Source organism: Oculina patagonica, chromosome 6 (genome assembly GCF_052425735.1).
Source record: "Oculina patagonica isolate OP01 chromosome 6, crgOcupat, whole genome shotgun sequence".
In the NCBI taxonomy this organism is placed as follows: Eukaryota; Metazoa; Cnidaria; class Anthozoa; order Scleractinia; family Oculinidae; genus Oculina; species Oculina patagonica.
The window spans coordinates 7002918-7025279 of NC_135763.1; the positions used below are offsets into that span (position 1 = coordinate 7002918).

At 39.0% G+C, this 22362-nt stretch overlaps 1 protein-coding gene across 1 annotated transcript in view; it reads left to right on the forward strand.

Annotated features, from left to right (window-relative positions):
- Positions 1–22362, forward strand: part of LOC144656588 (uncharacterized) — a 507005-nt gene that overhangs the window by 223168 nt on the left and 261475 nt on the right. The window contains exons 2-3 of the mRNA XM_078516809.1: positions 6829–6915; positions 7801–8187. Of these exons, the coding sequence (XP_078372935.1) occupies positions 6855–6915; positions 7801–8187 (448 nt within the window). The 5' untranslated portion in view covers positions 6829–6854. The remainder of the gene's footprint in view (positions 1–6828; positions 6916–7800; positions 8188–22362) is intronic.

Consider the following 22362-nt stretch of genomic DNA (forward strand, 5'->3'; position numbering starts at 1 on the left):
TCCGGGTCTCTTGCGCCTGCATTGTGGGGTTCAGCAAAAAGAAGTAGAAGTCCCTTCAAGGAGCGCTTTGGGACGTTAATGCTTTCGTTTATGATCGTGTCAGTAGCTTTTTTTTACTGTGATCGTTTTGTAATTATGCACATGCTCGTAAAAGAAACTTTTGCCGTTAATGTAAGTGCTTTCTACTTCTCTTGCAAGTTCTTTGTTATAAATAGCCTCGTATTCGAGTTGGATGCCAGTTAGCTCATACCCAAGTTTTGATGGATCTGATCCCCTTACAACAACATTTGGACTGTTCAGTTTTATCTCGAAGACAAGCTCGTCTGCGAGTGCGCGCGGATAGAACACGCCATGGTCTCTCAAAATCTCGTGATCCAGCGGGATACGATACTTGTTTCCATAAACTTCTGCCAGCTTCTTTTCCGCGTCAACTCCTGAGGTTTTTTTGTCACCAGCGTTTGAACGGATTTTGCATAAATCCTCGGACTGGATACCTTCAAGAAACATGTTGCTGCGCTTTTCTTCTGGCAGAAAAAGGTCCTCGAAAAGTTTGTAGACGTCGTAAGCGTTCGTATCCTGCAGCGTTTCTACAGCAAACCTGACAACCATCCTTGAGACAAGCGCCCGGGTGACGTTGTTTACGAGAAAGTTGTTGGCATGGCCGCTCACCGTCAAGTTGAACACAAGAGCTAGGGAGCCTGGCACGATAACGACGCCCTCTTCAAGCTTTGTCACAGCAACTCTCAGAATTTCTTCTGGAGACGCTTTATTCGGGTTAAATGTAACGCGATGTCGCACTCTGTCTGCCTTGAGCGCGTTTGGTGTTTTCTCTTCGAACGTTGGTCTGTGTCTTTCGCTCACGGCAGCCATTGTATATTTAAATTAAAAAATATATTTATTTAATATAACATGGCAGCAAGCGATGGCTTTGGTGACACAGTTCTTCTTTTGGAACATACAGACGACCGTAATGCCGGTAACGACGATGACGGCAATGCAACAGGCAGATTCGAGCCTGGAGATGCATCAACGCCCGGACCAAGCGAACAAATACCAATGAGAACTACCACGATGAATAGGCCGCCTGAGCGCGGCTCACACACTGCAGAAACCTCTTTTATCGAGGGCCGTGGTAATCTGACAAGGGAATTTCAGATACAAGAGGCTCATAAAACGATCAAATACTATTACCCAGAATATAAAGAAAACCTTGATTTGACTATAAACAGTCGTGGCAAAATCGTTGCAAAAGGGCCTAAAGGTGGAGACATTGAAATTTTTAAAGCAGACGGAAAAACACTTCTTTCTGATTTCATAAATAGAATTGGAAAAAACCTTGGCTTGACAAGAGAAAACTTCTTTCACCAACTGAACAAAGAAATAGAATATTGGGAAAAATATATTTCCGATCAACAAAAAATTTCTGAAAATACCTCTAAAGACAGTTCAGAAAGAGCTTTGGCGGAGCGAAACATCAAAAAGGCAAAAGAAGACATACGGAAACTTTATAATAAAATAAATGATGCTAAAAACCAGACACTCGAACAAGAAACAAGAATACCAGAAGCACCTACTTTACAAGAATTCCAACAACACGAAACAGAAAGGCAAGAAAGACAACAACAAATACAACTACAAATAGAGCAAGAAGAAGTTATTGCAAAAGACGAAAATAGGCCAGCTGCAGAAAGACAACAAGCTCGCGAAAGAACTGATGCCTTGAATCAAGAAATTAATGAAATAGAAAATGAAAGAGAAGAAGAGATCGAAAGATTGTCTTTAACAGACAAATTAAGAGAAAAGGTTAAAGAGATTTTCAAAAAATATGGCTTCACAGTCACAACTGTTTTGCTTGCAGTCGGGACCACTATTGGTGTTATTGTTCACTATCTTTCAAACGGTTTAAAAGATGTAGCAAGAGGTGTTGGTAACGGTCTTCAGACACTTGGAAAAAAAAAATGCAGGTATTCTGCCGGGCCTCCTTGGCGCGATTGTCAGTTTTGTGTTTCGAACGGCCGGCCAGGTGATCAGCTTTCTCGGCAAGAATGCTTGGCTTTTGATTGTCGGTGTTGCTATCTTTCTTATCGAACGAGTTACAAAACGAAGCGGCTGACTGCAAACGCAAAAATAACGGCACCAGCAATAAGGTAGGCCCTGTTTCTTTCGTGCGCTGTATTTTCAGTGTCTGGCTTCTGCGTTTCGTCTGTTTTTGACACAGTACCAACAGTCGTTGAAGACGTTTGTGGCGCCGACTCTTTTTTTGCGGCTTTGTGAATCGGGTTTGACGGATGACTTGTTGGTCTATTAACTTTTGATGGCCCCCCGCTCATACTTGTTGCGCCCACTTTTTTTGTCGATTTATTAACATCATCATTCACTCCTACTTTCATTCCTCCTACCGCCTGCTTAAGCTGGTTGTTGTAACCAACAACGCTTTCTGTATTTATTACCATCCTGGCTGGCATAAGCCAGGCACCTGGACAGACGGCGAGGTTAAGCCAAACCTTGGCCTCATCAATGGCGAGTTGGTATCTTTGAACTGACTTTGCCAGATCTGGTTGCCTTATAGCGTCTTCAACCAACACGAGGAACTCACTTTGCGCTTCCTTTGCACGGCCGCCTGTGCCAAGTATGCTACTTCGAACGTTCACCTGCGAACCGAGAATACAGTAAACAAACGCCTCTATCGACTGGTTTACTCTCGACAAACCTGCCTGAGTCAGCCCTTCCGCGGCGTTTGGACAAAACCAGTCTGCCTGTGCATATGCAGAGTCATCCGGCTCGATGTATTGAATCAAGTTACCTTTGCTTGCAGCTCCCCCTTCATCCGAAAATTTATCGTAATCGGGGTATTTTGCTCCAGAATTTTTTGGACCAATATTTGTGATCCAGATATAGGCATCACCCAGTCCGTGGTTCGCGCCTCTTGTGAAACGAAAATCGTTTGACGGGTCGACACCGAACTCAGCGCATATTCTTTTGTATACGAAGCCACGTCGTACTTGTTGTCAAACTCGCTAAACGTTGGGTCGCCAGGCAAGGCGCTTACGCTCTGAATTCCACCCATCTGAAACAATATTCGCCTTATTGTAAAATAAACGTGAAAAAGGTAAAAATTACGCACAACCGGCGGCAAGCTGAGAGCTGAATGACCTTCATCGAAAATCTCTTGACTTATCCCACTGCCTGTTGTCGCGCACCAGACACCAAAGTTAAGTTGTTGAGGCCAGTAGCCCATATTAGGGCTAGCAAGCCACCTTTTTGACTCTTTTCCTGATGAATGCTTCAGTTTTGTTTTTTGAAAAATCTCTCTTAATTTCGTTGTGAAATATTGGTCTGGTGTGACGTAGATGTTAATTTTGCTGTCAAATATTTTTTTCAAACTCGGTGCGGCTTCGTGAAATCCAACCGCGGGAATTGGCAAAGATGAGCCTTTTGCGCCGCTTGGTGACAGCTGTTGTGGAAAACCTCCAGCGCTTTGCGCAACACCTAGTGCATTTTTCATATCCTGGCTTCAATATTTGCTGTCAGAGCCTAAAACATTTATCAAATGGCCTTGCCCTGCCTTGTAATAAATGTCTGCCGTTGCAGTATGGTTGTCAGTAAATTCAACCTGTGCTTCAAATTTTGTTCGGTCTGCATTCGGATATTTTGCAAGAAAAGGTTTCCATGCCTTGTCTTTTTCTGCTTCAGAAATTTTAGTTGCTTCTGGGGTTTTCATCCACTTCATAAAATCTCTTGTTTTCGCATCCATGGTCCTCTTTTATATTAAACAGTTTTTATTTTTATTTAATATAAAAATGGTTGTGCTGACTTTCACCACAAAAGATAATCCGAACACTGTTTATTTTGACCAGCCTATTCCAAAACCAAGCTATATCCGGCTTTTAAGTTGTTCTCTTTACAACAGCTGGAATAGCTTGGGAAAGGATGGAATAGTTTTTTATAAACAAGTGAACAAGGAAGAGAAGGCGCGTTATATACGGCAAGGAAACTACTCACTCGATGACATTGAGAGTATTTTTGAAAAAGGATTTCCAGAGAAAAACATGTTTTCTGTAACAAAGGCATTACAGGTCGTTCATTGAGAATAAAAGCAAAAGAGCCCAATTTAAAAAACTATTGGACTGAATGGAAGTCTTATTAAGTTCTTTAATTTGCCTGGGTTTGAGAATTACGCAAGTATTGAAAAGGAATATTTTGAAACATTTGAGATAAATAATGTTTCAAATCCTAAAAATTACTTTATCGACTGTGACCTTATCGACAAGCAACAAAGCTTGCTAAATGGTAAGCCATCAAGCCTTTTAGCGTTTTTTGACATACGTGGAAAACCGTATGAAAAAGTTTATAACCAAAATACACATCTTAACGTCTTGCGCGACGTTTCTGCTGAAGAAAATGTATCATCTCCGACTCTTTCGATTAGAGATGAGAATGGAAATCCATTCGATTTCAACGGCTCAAATCTTACATATGAGCTGGAATTGAATTAAATTAAATACAAAAATAACTTTTATGTATACGACCATGTCATCTGCTAATGTGCTACCGAGTGCCCCTGCTTATGGTGTTCACGAAGAAGACAGCGTAAAACAAACACTGTATCCCGCTTTGCCAAATCAACCAGAAAACTTTAGGTTAACAAAAATCAATCAAATTTGTTCAGAATTTGACAAAGAAGTTGCAAAATACCGAGCTGTTTTGAAAAAGTATAACAAGGTGAAGTCTTTTTTCCATTATTCCGCAATTTCAATGGGTGGTTTGTCCAGTGTTCTCTCTGCTTCCAGCCTTGGCACCGCGGTAACAGTCGTTGGTTTGCCGGTAAGCGTTCCTCTCGCAGCATGTGCTGCAATTACAGGCCTTTTTGTCTGCCGCTTTCACTGGAGCGAGCAAAAAACTTGAACCAAAAATTATGAAAAATAATGAAATTACTTCGCTTGCTGTTGCCAAACGTGAAACTGTCAATAGGCTTGTTTCTGCCGCTCTCATTGACAATAAAGTTGATGATAAGGAGTTCCAAATTATATTGGATGAATATTCTCGTTACATGGCTCTCAAAGAAACCGTTCGCAGGCACCTTACAAAAAATTTAAGCCAAAAAAAGTCATCCCCACAGCCGGACATTGAGAAACTGAGACAGGAAATTCGACAAGAAGAATTGGATAGGTTAAAAATAAGACTATCAGCAGAGTCGAAATCAGATTTAAAAAAATAAACACTGGATTTAATCTGAGTGTTCAGAAAAATAAAATAAAGTTGTAGCATAAAGCGTGAAATTGCGTGACGTGACTCCCACTGTCAAGTACGTGTCTGAACGCGACATGCAAATTTTTTTTGTGTGTGCGTGGGTGTACAAAGTCGGGGGATTACCCGAATGATATTTTTAGACGTTTGTAAGTTGTTTTCATTCCTGTGTGCTAAAATCTGAGTTCTAAGCACTCTGGAATGCAAAATCTATTGTTTTACACGTGCATAACTATTGTTCTTTTGATTTAATGCACGTGATAACAATTATGACTCGTTGCCATTAAGAATAGCTTAATGATGTCATTTTATATTTTCTTTACTCTGTTGTGGTTTATAAGTCACGCGCTCGCGATATTTGTTATGTTTGCTCTAAAACAAGTTTAGAGGGAAAAATCGATTTTAAACCAGTTGTCACAGAACCCCCACCGTATATGTGTGTAAAAGTTATAAGCGTTTGAAGTCAGGGCGGCCATCAAAAGCTTTCCCCCCCGGTCTGAATAGGGTGTATTCCGCTTATTGACGTTTTCGATAAGAAAAAAACAAAACAAAAAACAAATTAAAACAATCGCGATAAAAACCATTTGCGGCACTGACTTAAATCGAGATATCTTAGAAAGAAGCCTTTCGGGGCCATTTGTGACCCTGATTACGGGAGCATTAAAAAACGGAAACGGATTACAAGCAAGTAATCAAAAGAGTCGTAAGTAATCAAAAGAATCGGAAGTCAAAAGAGTCGTAAGGTCCTCGGAAATACTCTGATACGTTTTCGACCACAAAACCTTTTCAATTCCAAATGAAATGTTTGAGAAAAACAGACGAGCCCTGGCCAAAAACCACACCTGAAAATTCTAAAACACATGGAAACCAACAAGAAACCGATAAACTAAATGAAAGGCTGATTGTCCGAACAGCCTTGCAGTTGTTTATCGTTTTACTCTATATTGCTGACCCTGATCTACGCCAATATCCGGCTTCACTTTGCTTCTGTTTAATTTGTACAAGTGGGCCTTGCATTATTTAGGTACCGTTAACAAGAAACCACTCAGACGTTCTTTCACTGGGCAACATAGTGGCGCATTTTCTTAGGTGTAAAGTTCTACTTCTTTAGGTTATTTTATATAACTGGTCTCTTGTAACCCTTCCTCTATTGACTCTATCGCTTATAACTGACTTTCTTTATGCACATCTTATACGTATGCGCTTGGACGTGCTTTCGACCTTTACGGACCTCTTCCAGATTTGGCAGTGGTAGTCGTATGGTCGCTGTATAATGTTCTTTAGAATGTTCCAGATTTCCTGTAAGAGATCCGAAGCACTCGAATGCTCTTCGTAAACAATCGCGCGAGATCGAAAGATAGTCCACACTAACAAAAAAAATGTAAAATTAAGGTGAGGTAAAACTAACTACTTTCTGTCAAAATTTGAACCGAAAGCTGAGAAATAGGTAAGATGTTATACGATACTTAAGAAATGGCTGAGATCTTAACTGATAACTAATATCCAGCACCCCACCCTACCCTTAAGTTGAATTTTTACCTGGCACATAAATTAAAAAAAAATGTCGTTTCTTTCTTTTAGCAAAGTTTGAAAAGAACTTGTTAACGATGTGCAAGTGGATCTATTTATCGCTGCTAGCGATTCTCTTATCAGTGTGGAAATTAAAAGGTAAGATGTTAGATGATAAAATCATTTGAGACGAAAACATTCCTGCGGCATGAAATACTTATAATTGTCATGACATGTATAAACATGGAAATATTTTGTTTACAGTAAAAGGTAGATACAGTAGGTAAAAATCGGACGAACGTCGTAAAATGCCGGTTATACCTTTCTGGGCTTAGAATTTTGTCAGGGGTTTTGGCTTGGCTGTTTACAGTTGAGTTTATTTCTGAGCGGGCTTATCAGTAACGTCATATAAAAACCGTTTCGCTAACATGCAGCGTTTTAAAGTATCTCATGAGCGATGTATTGCAAAAGCCACTCAGATGAAAAGATGTATATAATTGACGTGTACTTTGTTTGCAAACTTGTTTATTGTCCATTGAACTGCAATGTTCTATGCGGACGTTACTGGGTTGACATGGACATTTTGAATGGAAGGGAGATTATATCCTGGGGGACTAATAATCGGAATAGGACGGGTATAACCGACATTGACGGATTAAACATTTAAAAGTCGGTTTTATAAATTAGATAGGGCTTTCATATGTCTAGCAGTAAGAGAAATTGTCTACTTGGCGCCGAGTTTGGATTTTTTTTCCGCTGCGAAAAAAAAAAAACATAAAAACATTGCAATTTTGATTGGACCAACGACCTTGCTTACAAAACATAAAAAAAACATCACATGTACAAGGAGTAATCTGGAACAATTAAACTTCTACTTCTTAACAAACTGTTCGTTATTTTTGTTTTCGAGTTATTTGCCTTTTGCAACAGCCTAAACAATATCACGTTTCTCATAACAGTTTGATTTCTTTTATCTTACAAGTGTTGCTATTTCTTTTTTTAATTATAACGACATATCTGACATTATCGCATTCTATTTAACAGTTGTGTATTGCACACAATGCGACTTTGACTTAGATGACGCCAGAAGGACCATTCACTTCGATTCATTGGGGAAGGATCGGTGGTTCTGTGCAAGAAGACCGTATTGCAGCTGTGTTATCACGGCCTTACCGGAACATCATATCCGGTTAAAATTTGTGATTTTCAATCTGGCGAACTATTATGACATTTACGGTTATTTGACACAAGACTGGCTTTACGTATATGATGGTAATTCATCACACCTAAATACGTTATTGGGGAATTTTACCGGAACAAAGCAATCATTCGCAGTGCAGTCAAGTGGCCGTTTTATGATGATCCAGTTGAAAAGGGATGGCTGGTCTCGCACTATCTTCAAAGCCTCTTACAATTACAGCGCAACAAAAGGTAAGCAGTGTTTATCGTCGTACAGAGGGTTTATTTCAGAGGTTGAAACTGTTACATTCCTACACTTATCAATTTAACCGTCAGACGGACGTTTGAACATCTTTGAGAGAAGCTTTAGTTGACGAACCTTATATTTTACACAGTTGCTTTTTTATCCTTTAAAAAACGCTTTGCACAAGGATCGGTAGAAGAGACGGAAATTTCTAAGAATAACTGAGGTAAAGTTGCAGACAATTTGGATAGTTTTATGTGATAGGGAGGGAGAATAAATTATTTTTTGTTACTTTTAACTTGATTTATTTCCTGTTATCTTCATTGAAATCATCGGCTTCTTAGTAAAATTCTGCTAGTATACTAATGCAAATGCTGTAATCTGATTGGCTCGGCTACTGTACAGTACAGGGGCGGATCCAGGGGGGAGTGTGTTGTGTGGCTAGCCATTCTCGATCCAGCAAAAACTAAAATAAATACAATGAAAAGGAAGTAAGGATAATGACACTTAGTAACGTGTAAAATTGTTGATATTGTTAGCTCAGACAAGGTTAAAATATTTGCTAACATCCACTCCTTCCATAACAAGCCTGGGGCTAAAATAAAATAATCAACAAAATATTTGTAAACAGCCACCCCCTTCGAAAAATCCTGGATCCGCCCCTGTACTATCAGCCATTGGTTTGCAGTGGCTGAAAGTCGTCAAGAGAATGGCGAAATTTTCTTGTTTCTCGTAAGTTTTGATAGAACGCCTAGAAATATAATTGGAAAAGACTAAAAGAAGGAAATTTACAGTCAAAACGTCAAAATTTACCGAAGGAACGGATTAGTTTCAAACCACAATTCAGTCCGCGAACGATTTCATAAAGCGCGAAGTTCAATGTTACTTCAAATGTGAAAAATAACTGCATGTGTCATTAGAAATTGTTATCTAGAGGGAAATGAGTTAGAAACAATAAGATTATTTTCTCTTGATTCTATTTAAACAATAGAGTGTATCTGTCGAGGAACTGTCGGCTGATAGTTGCCCCGCAGAAAATTGATGTTCTTAAAACAAATATTAGCCCGAGAAGCGTAGCTTCGAGGGCTAATATGCTAGTTTTAAGAACATCAAATTTCCAAGGGGCAACTATCAGACCGATAGTTCCGAGACAGAAACACTCTATTGTCTTTATTGTTTACCACTAACTTTTCTTCCGAGCGCCCACACAAAAACGAGCATCGTGAATGAGTTTTTACTTTTTAGGATAAAAATCTCAATTGAAAGCCGAAATTTAACACACGAATCAAAACCAGACAAGAAACCCACTAAATGCAGTGAATTTGGTTAGGTTTTTTTGTCTGCAGGCTCGCTTGTTTACAAAAAAAAGTCACGAGCGGGCACTATCGATCCGGGCATTTTTCTTCTGCGGGCACCATTTTAACAATAGTGTTTCTGTCGAGGAAACACTATTGTTGATGTTCTTAACACTATTGTTGATGTTCTTAAAACAAATATTAGCCCGAGAAGGGAAGCTACGAGGGCAAATATGCTAGTTTTAAGAACATCAAATTTCCAAGGGGCAACTATCGGACCGATAGTTCCGAGACAGAAACACTCTATTGTCTTTATTGTTCACCACTAAATTTTCTTCCGCGCACACATACAAAAACGAGCATCGTAAATTATTTTTACTTTTCAGGATAAAAAACTCAATTGAAAGCCGAAATTTAACAAACGAAACAAAACCAGACAAGAAACCCACTAAATGCAGTGAATTTGGTTGGGTTTTTTGTCTGCAGGCACGCTTGTTTACAAAAAAAAAGGCACGGGCGGGCACTATCGATCCGGGCATTTTTCTTCGGCGGGGCACTATGGGCTGATAGTGCCCTCCGGCGGACGGGCACTATCGCGTCACGTGATCAATTTAAACCAATCAGAATCGGAGAAAATTTAGTGGTGAACTATAAGGGCTGAAAGTGCCCTCCGGCGGACGAACACTATCGCGTCACGTGATCAGTTAAAACCAATCAAAATCGGAGAAAATTTAGTGGTGAATTATAAGGGCTGATAGTGCCCTCCGGTGAACGAACACTATCGCGTCACGTGATCAATTTAAACCAATCTGAATCGGAGAAAATTTCAGTGGTGAACTATAAGAGGCGATAGCTGATTCGGCCATCGGCCTCAACTATACATCACCTCATAGAAATCTCGAGCTCATCTAATTGTTAAATAATATACGAAACAGACTTTTATAATTAAGAAGCTGGCTGTGTAAGATCGGACCAGTCAGTTTTCAGTGGAAAATGAAAATCTTTTATTTTCTTTACGAAAGTTAAACATCCTGTGCCACATACAATTTAACAAATCGTTAACGTCACATCGTGCATTATTGAGTTAAGGATGAACGCGGGAGGTTGCTAGGCAAGAAAGAACTAAGAGTCGCTCGAGGCGACTCTATATTGTTAAGTGTTTGACAAACCTCCCAAGTGCATCCAGTTTGTTTCCCATCAAGGGGAACATCGAAGGGAAAGAAACTCACTGTTTCCCGCGGGACAGTCATTAAATGTTTTGTTATACCCCCTAACTGAAATTAAACGCTTTGTTGTCTTCATTTGTTCATCACTAAATTTTCCTTCGGTGAAAACTACATAAATTTATTCACTGAAATTGTTAACACTGCGCGATACTTCAAGCTTTCCAATTTGCATTGAGATGTTTTCTTCTTTGAGCCAAATGAAATTTTTGTATGTACAAAACATTTATATCTTAACTGTTGACTCCCGAGTACGAAAAAACACGATGACTAAAAGTTTACCATTTATCCACAACTTTGAATGGCTTTGCGTTGATTCCAGGACTTGATACCGTGGTTTCCTGATCACATGCAAGTCCAAAGGTTCAACCTGTTGTCGCCCTAGGGAGTTAGTGAGTTTTCTTCGCCCTAGGGAGTTATACAGTTTTGACGCGCGTCACGTGATATGCTCTCGTCCATGCAGTAGAAAACTGCATTTCAGTTGGGGGTATAACAAATCTTGATAGTTCACGCTGTGGCGTTTACCTTTTTTTGTAGCACAATTTTATGCGCTTTACTGCAGTTTCTCTGTATTACAACTGCGCGGGCAAAAGTTACTCTCTCAATTCAGAATTGAACTTTGAATTGGATTCTGAATTCTGAATTTTTGAATTTAAAGTAACATGTGTAGTACTCACCAAAAAAGAGGTAAATCTTTTTAATAGGTGATTTTTTTTCTGTCTATATCTTTCTCAGGTCGTTTTCTTCTGGTCAGATTTTTCTCATTTTTCTTTCTTCGCTTGCATCACTTCCTTGATCTTCTTCCTCCATCTTTCCTTTTGCAGGATAATTCTTTTTATTTTTTTTATCCTTTTTGGGGGTAAATGATTCGTTAATCCACCAAGACAGAACAGAGATGCTTGAAGAGTTCGCGGAGCAATAATAAATTTGAGGTTCGAAACGCGCTCAAAGCGGAGGAAAAAAACCGTTGATAAAACAAAGTGTTGTACAAAGTTGTCTTGTGTGGAAAAATAATTAAAAAATGTTGATCGAAAACATAAAATGCTAAAAGTCGAGAAAAACCAGAATGTCAATCAAGAAAGACAAGAATAAAATGTTGAACCAAAAATAATGTTTTGTCGTCTTTGCGCGTTCGAATCACAAATGTTCAAACTTTTTGAAAATAGGTCAAATAAAAAAAAAATAGAAAAAAGGTGACCAAAAAAAAGAGAAAAACATAAAAATGAGGTCTGCTGAAAATAAAAGATGTGGACTGAAAATAAAAGATGTGGAAGAAGTGCTAATGTCAACGTCTCTGAAGAAGAAAAATAACAGAAGATTGAAATTAAAAAAAAAAACAAACAAACAAACAAAACCAGTAACAAAGAAGGGACGACGCGGTAAGGGACATGAAGCAGTGGTGGCGCAGTGGCGAGAATGCTCGCCTCCCACCGATATCTCCTGGGTTCGATTCCCACTGAGACGCGGCGTCATATGTGTGTTGAGTTTGTTGTTGGTTCTCGTCATTGCTTCCCGTTATCCTGATTCTGGAAGCCGGTGCACCAAGAGTGTTTAGAGAAGTGGAAGAAAACGAACTAAGAAAAGCACGAAAAAGGATCCGTTTTGTCCCCAACGCTGCAACCCGTTCGAAGGTGGGACATGCCTTTCTGTTGTATGACGAAACGAGCCCAGAAACATTTGACGATCCGTTGTCGATCATGGAGAGAGCAGTAACCATATGGGTTTTTCGTCCTGTCTGGCACTACCCGAACGGAGAATGTTTCGGCCTCATTCAGGACTCGATTCGCGTAGACGCTGTTGGTATAGGAAGGACGAAGAAAAAATACTCAGAGATAACATGTTTGTTGTTACGATCCCATACAAATATTTTGTAATATTAAACGTTAAACATTATTAGCTTTAAACGGCAGAGGAAGTCGAGCGACACCTTTCCTTCTGGGTAGAAGAAGGAGAAGGCCGGTTCCGAGATATCTACAATATTGAAACCAGTAGAACAGAAACTGTCTATCTAGGATACAATCAAAAAGACGATGTACTGGAGTACGGATGGTTTAAGAGAGGTGTTAAAAAAGCCAGTTTATATCTGAACTCACAAAACTTTCCTAAATGCGCACAGAGGCAGATATTAAGTGTCAGTCCGGCTTAAAGCGGTCCTCTTGACTTCGCGCCAAAAAAAGTTGCCTTTTATTTTTTGCCTGTGAAAAGGCTTTGGTCCATAAAAACAAAAAGGCAATAAATTATATTCTAGTTCTTTATCTTCGCTTTGCTACAGACCAAAATTGAATTTTGGCCGACCAGGGGCCGCCGACGGTAGTCGAAGGGCTAAATTTCGACCATTTTGTGAAGCGCGCTATGTCCACAAAAATGCACTTGACGGAATATCCTTTGACACAAACTCTAAGACACCTTTATTCAGTTCACTGACGAAATGAAGAAAATTTTCCGAAATTTTTAAGCATGCCAGCGCTTCTGAAAGACACCATAGTCTGAGGTCTTTATTCACACGTTAAAATTTAGGTAAATACAAGAGAATAAAACTCAAAAGTTTCAACATAAATTGGAGTAAAAAAGCACATCAATGCAATCTTCTTACCGCAATGAACCGTTTTCTACTTTCAAACCGGTGGGTATCTCCTTGGATTGCACGCGAGAACAAATTAAAATCTGCCATAATCAGTGTGTTTACATAATTGTCGCTCGTGCCGAAGCTGATTCGCATAACCTTGCACTCGATGAGAAAACTCTCTCAACCGTCCAAACTCGATTAAATACCTTTAGAATATAAGGAAATTGCTTCTTTTAATATTACTATACCATACAGATCCAGCGCTGAGAAAGAAATTGTGTTAAAGATAACCAGAATACTCGCGGTGTGCGAGACCCCACAAAGTAAATATTCACGGTTTCACTGGTCGCACTTGTCCAACATTATTGTAAATTCAATTCGCTACCGTAGTATGTCTAGGGGAAGAAGAAGAGTCGAAATTAGCCATTTAATAAATATAAAACGTGTTAAAACGACAAATTGAATCCTGACAACGCGAATCGATCATGCAAAGACAACTTATAACTTTACGTCCAAAAACATCACTTACAGGTTGGACCAGGTTACTTCCTGAAGAAGCGTAGTCGCCAGATACAACCAACAAGCTTCAATAGAACTGTTTTATGTGACAAAAAGGCATTAATTTCAATTCATACTTGATGTGTTTCATTCCACAAACGTTCATTTGGAGCCACAATGCAAGTTATGTGCTTCGAGATCCGTTAAACAGAAACTTTTGTAGTGCGGTTGCGTCACAGTAATTTGCAATGTCACGCAAATTGTAACGTACTCTTATTAGCTGTGTGGTGTGAGGTGAGTTGTTTTTTGAGAAAAGAAAAAAAGAACAGAGTAATTTACCTTTGTGGTCGGGCATTTGGGATTAAATCGCCAAATGACAGAACAGAAAATAAAACAAATGAAAAGTGTTCCGAAAAAGAGACAGAGTGTGCTAATCTTCGATAAACTGTTTTCAATATTGAAAGGAACTGAAAAATGCGACCTGAAGTTGCATTTGTAAGTATTCAGTTTGATATGGGCACTTTATCTCAACTGTGAGAAAAATTGTATGACCTGTCAAATATTTTTTCCAACTAGATAGGACTGAGGCAAATGAAAAAGGAACTGATTTATTTCTACGAGAAACCCATAATGGTTGTTCAACTCTTTTGTACTTGGAGGTGGTTTTATTAGTAGCGCCTCAGCAGGGATAATATAATGGAACCATGCCATCATTGTATTTTTTATTACTTTACTTATGTATTCTTCAGAAAATATGGGGAATTTCTACTACACGAGAAAAGGGCTGGGTAACCCCTCCCTCCTCCCCCCCCCCCACCCCCCTCCCGTCAAAAAAAAGTCTACCATCACCGTGTTTCTGAGCACCAAGACACACTTGCGAGGGATGAACTAGTTGATTGTTATCTTCTTCTCTCGAGCAGGTATACATTAGTGGCCAAACATGGTGTTTTAGCTTTGAAACGTGAGGGAGAGGGGGACTCATCGTACTCCAAGCCAAGCACAATGACATTCCTTCCCCCGTCCGTGTGTGTGTGTGTGTCGGGAGGGGGGGGGGGGCAGCATTCCCCTACTCAAGTTTCCCAAAATTTCTTTTACAGTGTCCGGTGTGTCTGTAATTACTTGTGACAATACATAACTAGGCAGTTCAGACGATTCTGCTTCATGGTGCTTTTTGAGGGAATTCTTTAGAAGTCGGAAGGCATAAGAGACATGAGATGCACGCTCTGAAGTCGTCGATGCCACAGGCTCTGTAAAATACAACTTTCGCAGATTGCAGACCTCTCCTTGTAGCGTTTTCGGGAAAAGGAGTTTCTTTTAAAGTCATACACCGCCTATCGTGTATTTTATGATGTGCTAGCGATACCTTCGGCGCTGAAATATGGGAAGAGGGGGGGGGGGGGGGGGGGCTTTTGAGAACTTTTCTTCACTCGTGGACGCCATAAGCGTAAAGGCGATGTAACCGCGCCTTCATGACCTAAAAGCCCGCGAAAATGTAACCGGAAGCGATAGTAGGAGGGAATTTAACCGGAAGCTGGTAAATACTTACGAAACAAGCTACATAAAACCATTTATTTTTGCAAAATAAATATCCTTTATGTATCCTGTTCCTCCTAGATTAGATGTCATGCATATAAACAAGTATGTATGTGTTGCTTTGGCAAAGCTCTGTTTGCTGGGATAATAAAAGACAAGACTACCATTTGGCAGATTTTGGCCACGGGTGTGGCCGTTTATTTTTTATATCAATGATTGAAAGCTTAAAATATGGAAACCTTAAAGTATTATCCCAGCAAAGGTGAGGGAGAACCCGCCACAGCCCGCCATGAGGTACGAGTGAGCGGGCACCCCACCCGAAGCCAAAGCAACAGACACAACCCACTGACAATGTGAAAGTAAAGAAGAGAACATAATTCTCACTAGCATATAACAGTAAAGAATATGGCCACTAGAAATTCTCATGAGCACTGTAGCATTTAGGACAAATTAACCCAATACCACAACAAGCACAACTTAGAGTTTAGACCTATAAGCAACCTGAATGGCAATGGTAGGTTACAACAGGTGGGAAGTTTAGGTGGGACTGTAATCCATACTAAGTAAATTATAAGTATAGAGGTGCTATTTTTTTTTTAAACCATCTGTTTGAACACTAATTAGTTTTGGCTTGTCATTTGCTGTACATATAAAGCATACCTAGTACGCTAAATAACGAACATGTATCTAACTAAGGTACATGAACCTGAAAGCACACTCTTAAGACAACCATGACTGTGAAGCGGCCCAAGTGCACTGTACACATGGCCAGTTGCACCGATAGGTAGTTTTGTAAATTGTAACAAGAGAGTCTGTCCATGACACTTGGCCCCTGCGCAAGTGTGATATACCATTATAATATAATTGGTTGTCAACTAAGCCCTTTTTACACCTGTACTTTGAAGATTGACCCCAGTAGAGCTGAGCAAATACAAACTAGATAACTAGTAAGTAAACGGAGGCCAGAAAAAACCTGCCACAAAAAACCCCGTAGGGAAAAATTGGTCAGGAAATCTGGGTAGGGACCAAGGCTCAAGCTCTAGCCCATCCTACAGGGCATTAACTTATTCTAAATTGTAATAAATATTAATTACTTTATACCAGTACAAGTGTGCTCGCCCACCCAAAAAAGGGGGAAGGAGGACTGGAATTATCGCAATATGAGTCAAGGATAGAGTAATGCCAACTAGGGAATTTGCTTAAGTTATAAAAATATAAGTGGTCCACCACCATTTAGCCCCTGCTCAATTGTGCTGTCCCACTTATATGAACAAATGATTAATCATAAGTATCAAGTAATGTTTGACAGGTCTTAACTTAAATTCAGGTTGAACATAAATTTTGATAAGTTATTGAATGTAGCCTCAAATATTTGAGTTATTCTTAAGGTCAGAAAGCAATTAGCCCCTGCCCGAATTCTACCAATCTCTTTACTACAAGTAAATGGTTAACCATGAATCCAGGACTTACAGCCCATGCACGTCAACTTGGGACTAACTACATCTCTGTGGCCTTTGCTCGCACAATTTGATCCACAAATTAATTGGTTAGACAAGAATCAAGCAGCTCCAAAGAAAAGTTACTCTCGAGGTTAGGAAACATTTGTCCTTCCTATAACTAATTCTTTCTCTCTAGTTATCACTCAACCCCTTAAAACCTGATGACATGTTTAACTGAGTGGCCCTTGTTTACATGGTGAGATCCACAGAATTATTATTTTGTCAAAATTTGCTAAAATTAAAAGTTATTCATAAGGAGAGGAAACAATTGGCCCCTGCGCAAATGCTTCCACCTTACAGTAACTTCTGTAACCAAACACAAAATATGTAGCTCAGACTGTTGGCCCTTACACGACAGTTCACCACTGCAATATTGCAACCACTGAAAATTGTTATGGGTGTAACCAAGTGGCCCCTACTGACAGTAGTTTGATAAACTAAATTACCGTATTTACTCGAATAAGCGCCGCGGCGCTTATTAAATTTTTCGCCCCTCAAGTGCGGCGCTTATTCGAGGGCGGCGCTTATTTGAGGGCGGCGCTTAATTAAAATTTGGGCGCCACAAAGAATGTAACCTTTTACAGTAATTGAAAATAGCGTCTTTTGATTGTCAAGAAAGAAGTGGCGCTAGCTGTCCTGGCAAAGTTTGCAGCCTTCGCAACATTTACAGAACTACGTGTTGTAAGACTGTTCGATAGAAGAACAAATGGGCGAGCGGTAAAACAATCACTTTGAGCGGCAAAACATCGCTTTTGATAAAAAAGAAATGTCCCAAGTTTGTTTTAGACTTGCTTTGTAGAGCTGTTTTTAGACTGATTTTAGTTAAACGGAATTCCTGGAATAAGCGCCGCATCGGGACTGCGGCGCTTATTCGGGGGCGGCGCTTATTAACTTTTTTGTCACAAATGCGGCGCTTATTCGAGGGCGGCGCTTATTCGGGGGCGGCGCTTATTCGAGTAAATACGGTATTATGAACTTTATGATCTGACAAATTCTCCTGATATTAAAAGTAATTCTCAAGAATAGAAAACAATTCACCCCTGCATAAAGGGCTCCAACGTAGTAAACTATATAGCCACACAACAAGTATATCTCAGAATGTTGGCCATTGCATGACAGTTCAACCCTACTATATCACAAAAACTAAACATTGTTTCCATGTTTAACCAGGTGGCCCCTGCGCACATGGTTTGATAAACTAATTATGACCTACATGAACTGTCAAAGTTTGCTAATATTTAAAGTTATTCTCAAGAATAGGAAACAATTGGCCCCTGCGCAAGTGCTTCCAACCTAGTAAATTATATAACCAAACAGAACAAATCTAACTCAGACTGATGGCCATTGTGTGACAGTTCAGGCCTACTATATTACAAAAACTGAAAAAAAAAAATGTTCACTAGTTTAACGCCAAGTGGCCCCTGCGCACATGGTTTGATAAACTAGTGAGGACCTTTATGATCTATGGCTGGACTCCTTAGGAGAAACCGTTAAATGCTGCACTGGCTGTAGCAGGAAAATCAATGTACATAACTTCCTGAAGGGCTGAGGAACATCGTCAATCATCATCATCGGCATCCTCGTCTCGGAGAGGCGATGGTCGGTGCATCAGTGTCGACAGGCTCTTGAGTGACTTTTGAGGAACATCAGGTACAAGACAAATAAATACAGGTCAGCAAGAGGGACTGTCCATCTGTCTGGAGCTGAAGAAACCTGTAAAGCTAATAAATAAATACCTCCAAGTGGGTAGTAGGCCTAAAATAATAGCTAAACATCACAAGCGAAACAACCAAATGAGACAATTAAATGTCATCACAGGTTCTAAAATATCTTTCATATGTGTACTCCACGAAAACAGGTTTTACCCTAACAGTAAAGTATCTCATGAATGAAGTTTACCAGTTACAATCACCAACAAATAAGTACACGCCGTGAGGGTATAGAAAGCCCGAATACGGAACGTGACAAACTGAGGCACAAATAACCTCAAATTTAAAAGCAACATGTTGGCAGAGCAAAAATAGCCCAAACATAAAAGCATGAGAAAATGGGGTATAAAAGTAATCACTCCAATAAATAGGTACGTGCAGTAAAGGGTATATATAACCCAGGTGCAAGGCAAAAAAATGCAGCTCAGCAGGAAGAACTGTCCATTTAGAAAATGAATAATTTGAGGTACACTGACCAGAGCTGAAGAAAACCTGTAAACCTTTAATAATAGAAACCTCCAAAATGGGTAGTTGGCCTAAAATAATAGCTAAATATCACAAGGGAAACAACCAAATGAGACCATTAAATGTCATCAAAGGTCCTAAAATGTCAGTATATATGTACGCCATGAGAACAGTTTTTTAGCCTAACAGTACATATATCTCAAGAATTAAGTTTACCAGTTAACATAATGGTAATTTAATTTTGACACCTTGGATGAACCAAAATAAGTACAATATTTTGGTGTTATAAGGCAAGAAATATCCAACCAACTGCACAGATGTTTTTTTTTTTTTTGACTTTATAACATTGGTTTAAAAGGCAATATAGAACCTACCCTCATATTTATCATACAAAGATATCAAATGAAAGGAAAAAACTTTGGGGGATTTAAGGACAGGGTATCACAAACAGAAGCTGAGGTATACTTAATATAACTAAATCCATCAGATTGTGCCTGATATGCTGCTCAAATGATGTTTAAGACAAGATTTAAGCATCCTTTTATACTGATATTCTCAACATTGAGAACTGCATAATTGTATAAAAGTTATTGTACCTGCACTTTCCGAAAGGTCAACATACATGTTGTACATCACTTACAGAAATTATTAGGTAGTTGACTAACTCTTCAAATTAATGAGCCGACAAGCAGGGAAAGAAAATGCTAATGACGTGCTTTGCATTTTTGAATAGCCTAATATTAACAGATGAAGATACAATGTCTTAAATATGTAGCAAATAAGCTGATGAACATTTGAGGCTATTATTAGATGTATTATAAAGTTGATATTGCAAGAATTTCCCTTTGCAATTATTGAAATATAAAGTTAGGTGTATTGGAATTCTTACATTGAAATTCTAATAAACTCTAAATGGAGGGCACAGAGCCGTATTCTTAAAACCTTGTTAATGTAATGAAAAGAAACTTGTGTAATACATAAAAACTTAGATTAACCTAACGACACCAATTGGGAACAAAAACCCCATTTATTGAAAAGACAAATGCATCAAGAATTTGTTCCAATACCCTACCTGACTAGCAAGGCCTCTGACCATAAAGAAGGTGGTGGTGGTACAGGTAGTGGGAGTGATGTCAATCAAAATAACCACATTAGAAAAGGCCCGAAAACTGGAGAAAGTTATGCATTAAAGTTCTCTAGAATAATGGATAAGACCCAGTCCTTTAGGAGTTTTAATTAATACTACTAATAATAATAAAAATAATAATAATAATAATAATAATAATAATAATAAGTGTGTGTGATCACAATCATTCACACAGTAATAATAATAATGATATAATAATAATTCTAACAATAATAATTAAGTGTGTGTGATCACAATTATTCACACAACGGTGCGTAACACATGAATGGCACATGACAATGCAAACACAATGCCTGGCCGATAAGATCATGCTACACCGTGAATAGATAAACGGGCACAAGCCAGGTATAATTAACCTAGACTTGAAAAACCTGACAAAAAATGGAGTATAAATAACTCCAATTTATAAACAACATGCTGGCAGGGCATAAATAGCCCAAACACAAAGCATGATGAAATGGGAGATATAAATAATCGCCCCAATAAATAAGTACATGTCGTGACGGTATAAATAACCAAACACGGAACATGACAGACTGAGGTATGAATAACCTAAATATAAAAACAACATGCTGGCAGGGCATAAATAGCCCAAACATAGAAGCATGAGAAAATGGGCTATTAATAACCCTGTTATATAATAACATGCAACTATGACATGTAAACATGGTAAAATCAAGGTTTTGTCTACTCCAATATGTAAGCACCATGTCGGTAGCATAAAAGTAGTGTAGTCGGAAAAACACCCAAACATAAGTATTACACTAGAAACGAATTAAAATAACCAGGCAAAATGGCACGCAATATGATACACGTAAAGTATGAACAAGACATTCCCAAATTGTAAGTAAGGAAAAACCATGGGGAACATATAAACTCCAAGAGTATCAGCATGATACAACGAGGCACAAATATCCCCAACTAAACATCGAAGAAGAGATAAATGAATCCCCGTAGAAAAATAAATTCCCGTAGGAATATTATGAAAGTTATAAATATAGAAATGTAGACAATGGGCAAAAATTGAATCGAGCAAGGCAAAGCAAAAAGACAATAAAAACCAAACCTCAATAAAATAGTGAAAATTATAGCTGCAGGACAACAAACAAACGAAGCCAAAAAGAAATTATTAAAGATTTGCCGATATCGTATGCTGCAAGCAAGATGGATTACAAAGGTGTAAATTTAAAGTACATCACCAAAAGAATGCCGTTTGGCAGGCACACGTGTCCTAGGCGACAAAAACACCAAGCAATTCACTGTAGACGTGAAAGAGAGCTATTTCGCTTGTTCGCTATAAATGACTAGTAGAAAGTAAAGCATGAAAGCTGACAGTTGCCACTGAAACTGTCGTAAAATCATATGCCATCTTTCTAGCAATCCAACCAAAAATCAGATACTTAACTTGTAAATTGAGCATCCTTGTTAGTCGTTACTTCGACAGGCTGCAATGGTTGGATCTCTGATTGTAGAATACAAGCGAATAAAGTTGATTGCTCGACCAAGCGACCAAGAAACTTTTCTTCACTCGTGGACGCCATAAGCGTAAAGGCGATGTAACCGCGCCTTCATGACCTAAAACCCCGCGAAAATGTAACCGGAAGCGATAGTAGGAGGGAATTTAACCGGAAGCTGGTAAATACTTACGAAACAAGCTACATAAAACCATTTATTTTTAAAAAATAAATATCCTTTGTGGAGTCTCTCACGCCGCGAGTTTTCTGGTCATCTTCAACACAATTTCTTTCTCAGCGCTGGATCTGTATGGTATAGTAATATTAAAAGAAGCAATTTCCTTATATTCTAAAGGTATTTAATCGAGTTTGGACGGTTGAGAGAGTTTTCTCATCGAGTGCAAGGTTATGCGAATCAGCTTCGGCACGAGCGACAATTATGTAAACACACTGATTATGGCAGATTTTAATTTGTTCTCGCGTGCAATCCAAGGAGATACCCACCGGTTTGAAAGTAGAAAACGGTTCACTGAGGTAAGAAGATTGCATTAATTGATGTGTTTTTTTACTCCAATTTATGTTGAAACTTTTGAGTTTTATTCTCTTGTATTTACCTAAATTTTAACGTGTGAATAAAGACCTCAGAGTATGGTATCTTTTAGAAGCGCTGGCATGCTTAGAATTTTCGGAAATTTTTCCTCATTCCGTCAGTGAACTAAATAAAGATGTCTTAGAATTTGTGCTGCCAAAGGATATTCCGTCAAGTGCAGTTTTGTGGACATAGCGCGCTTTAC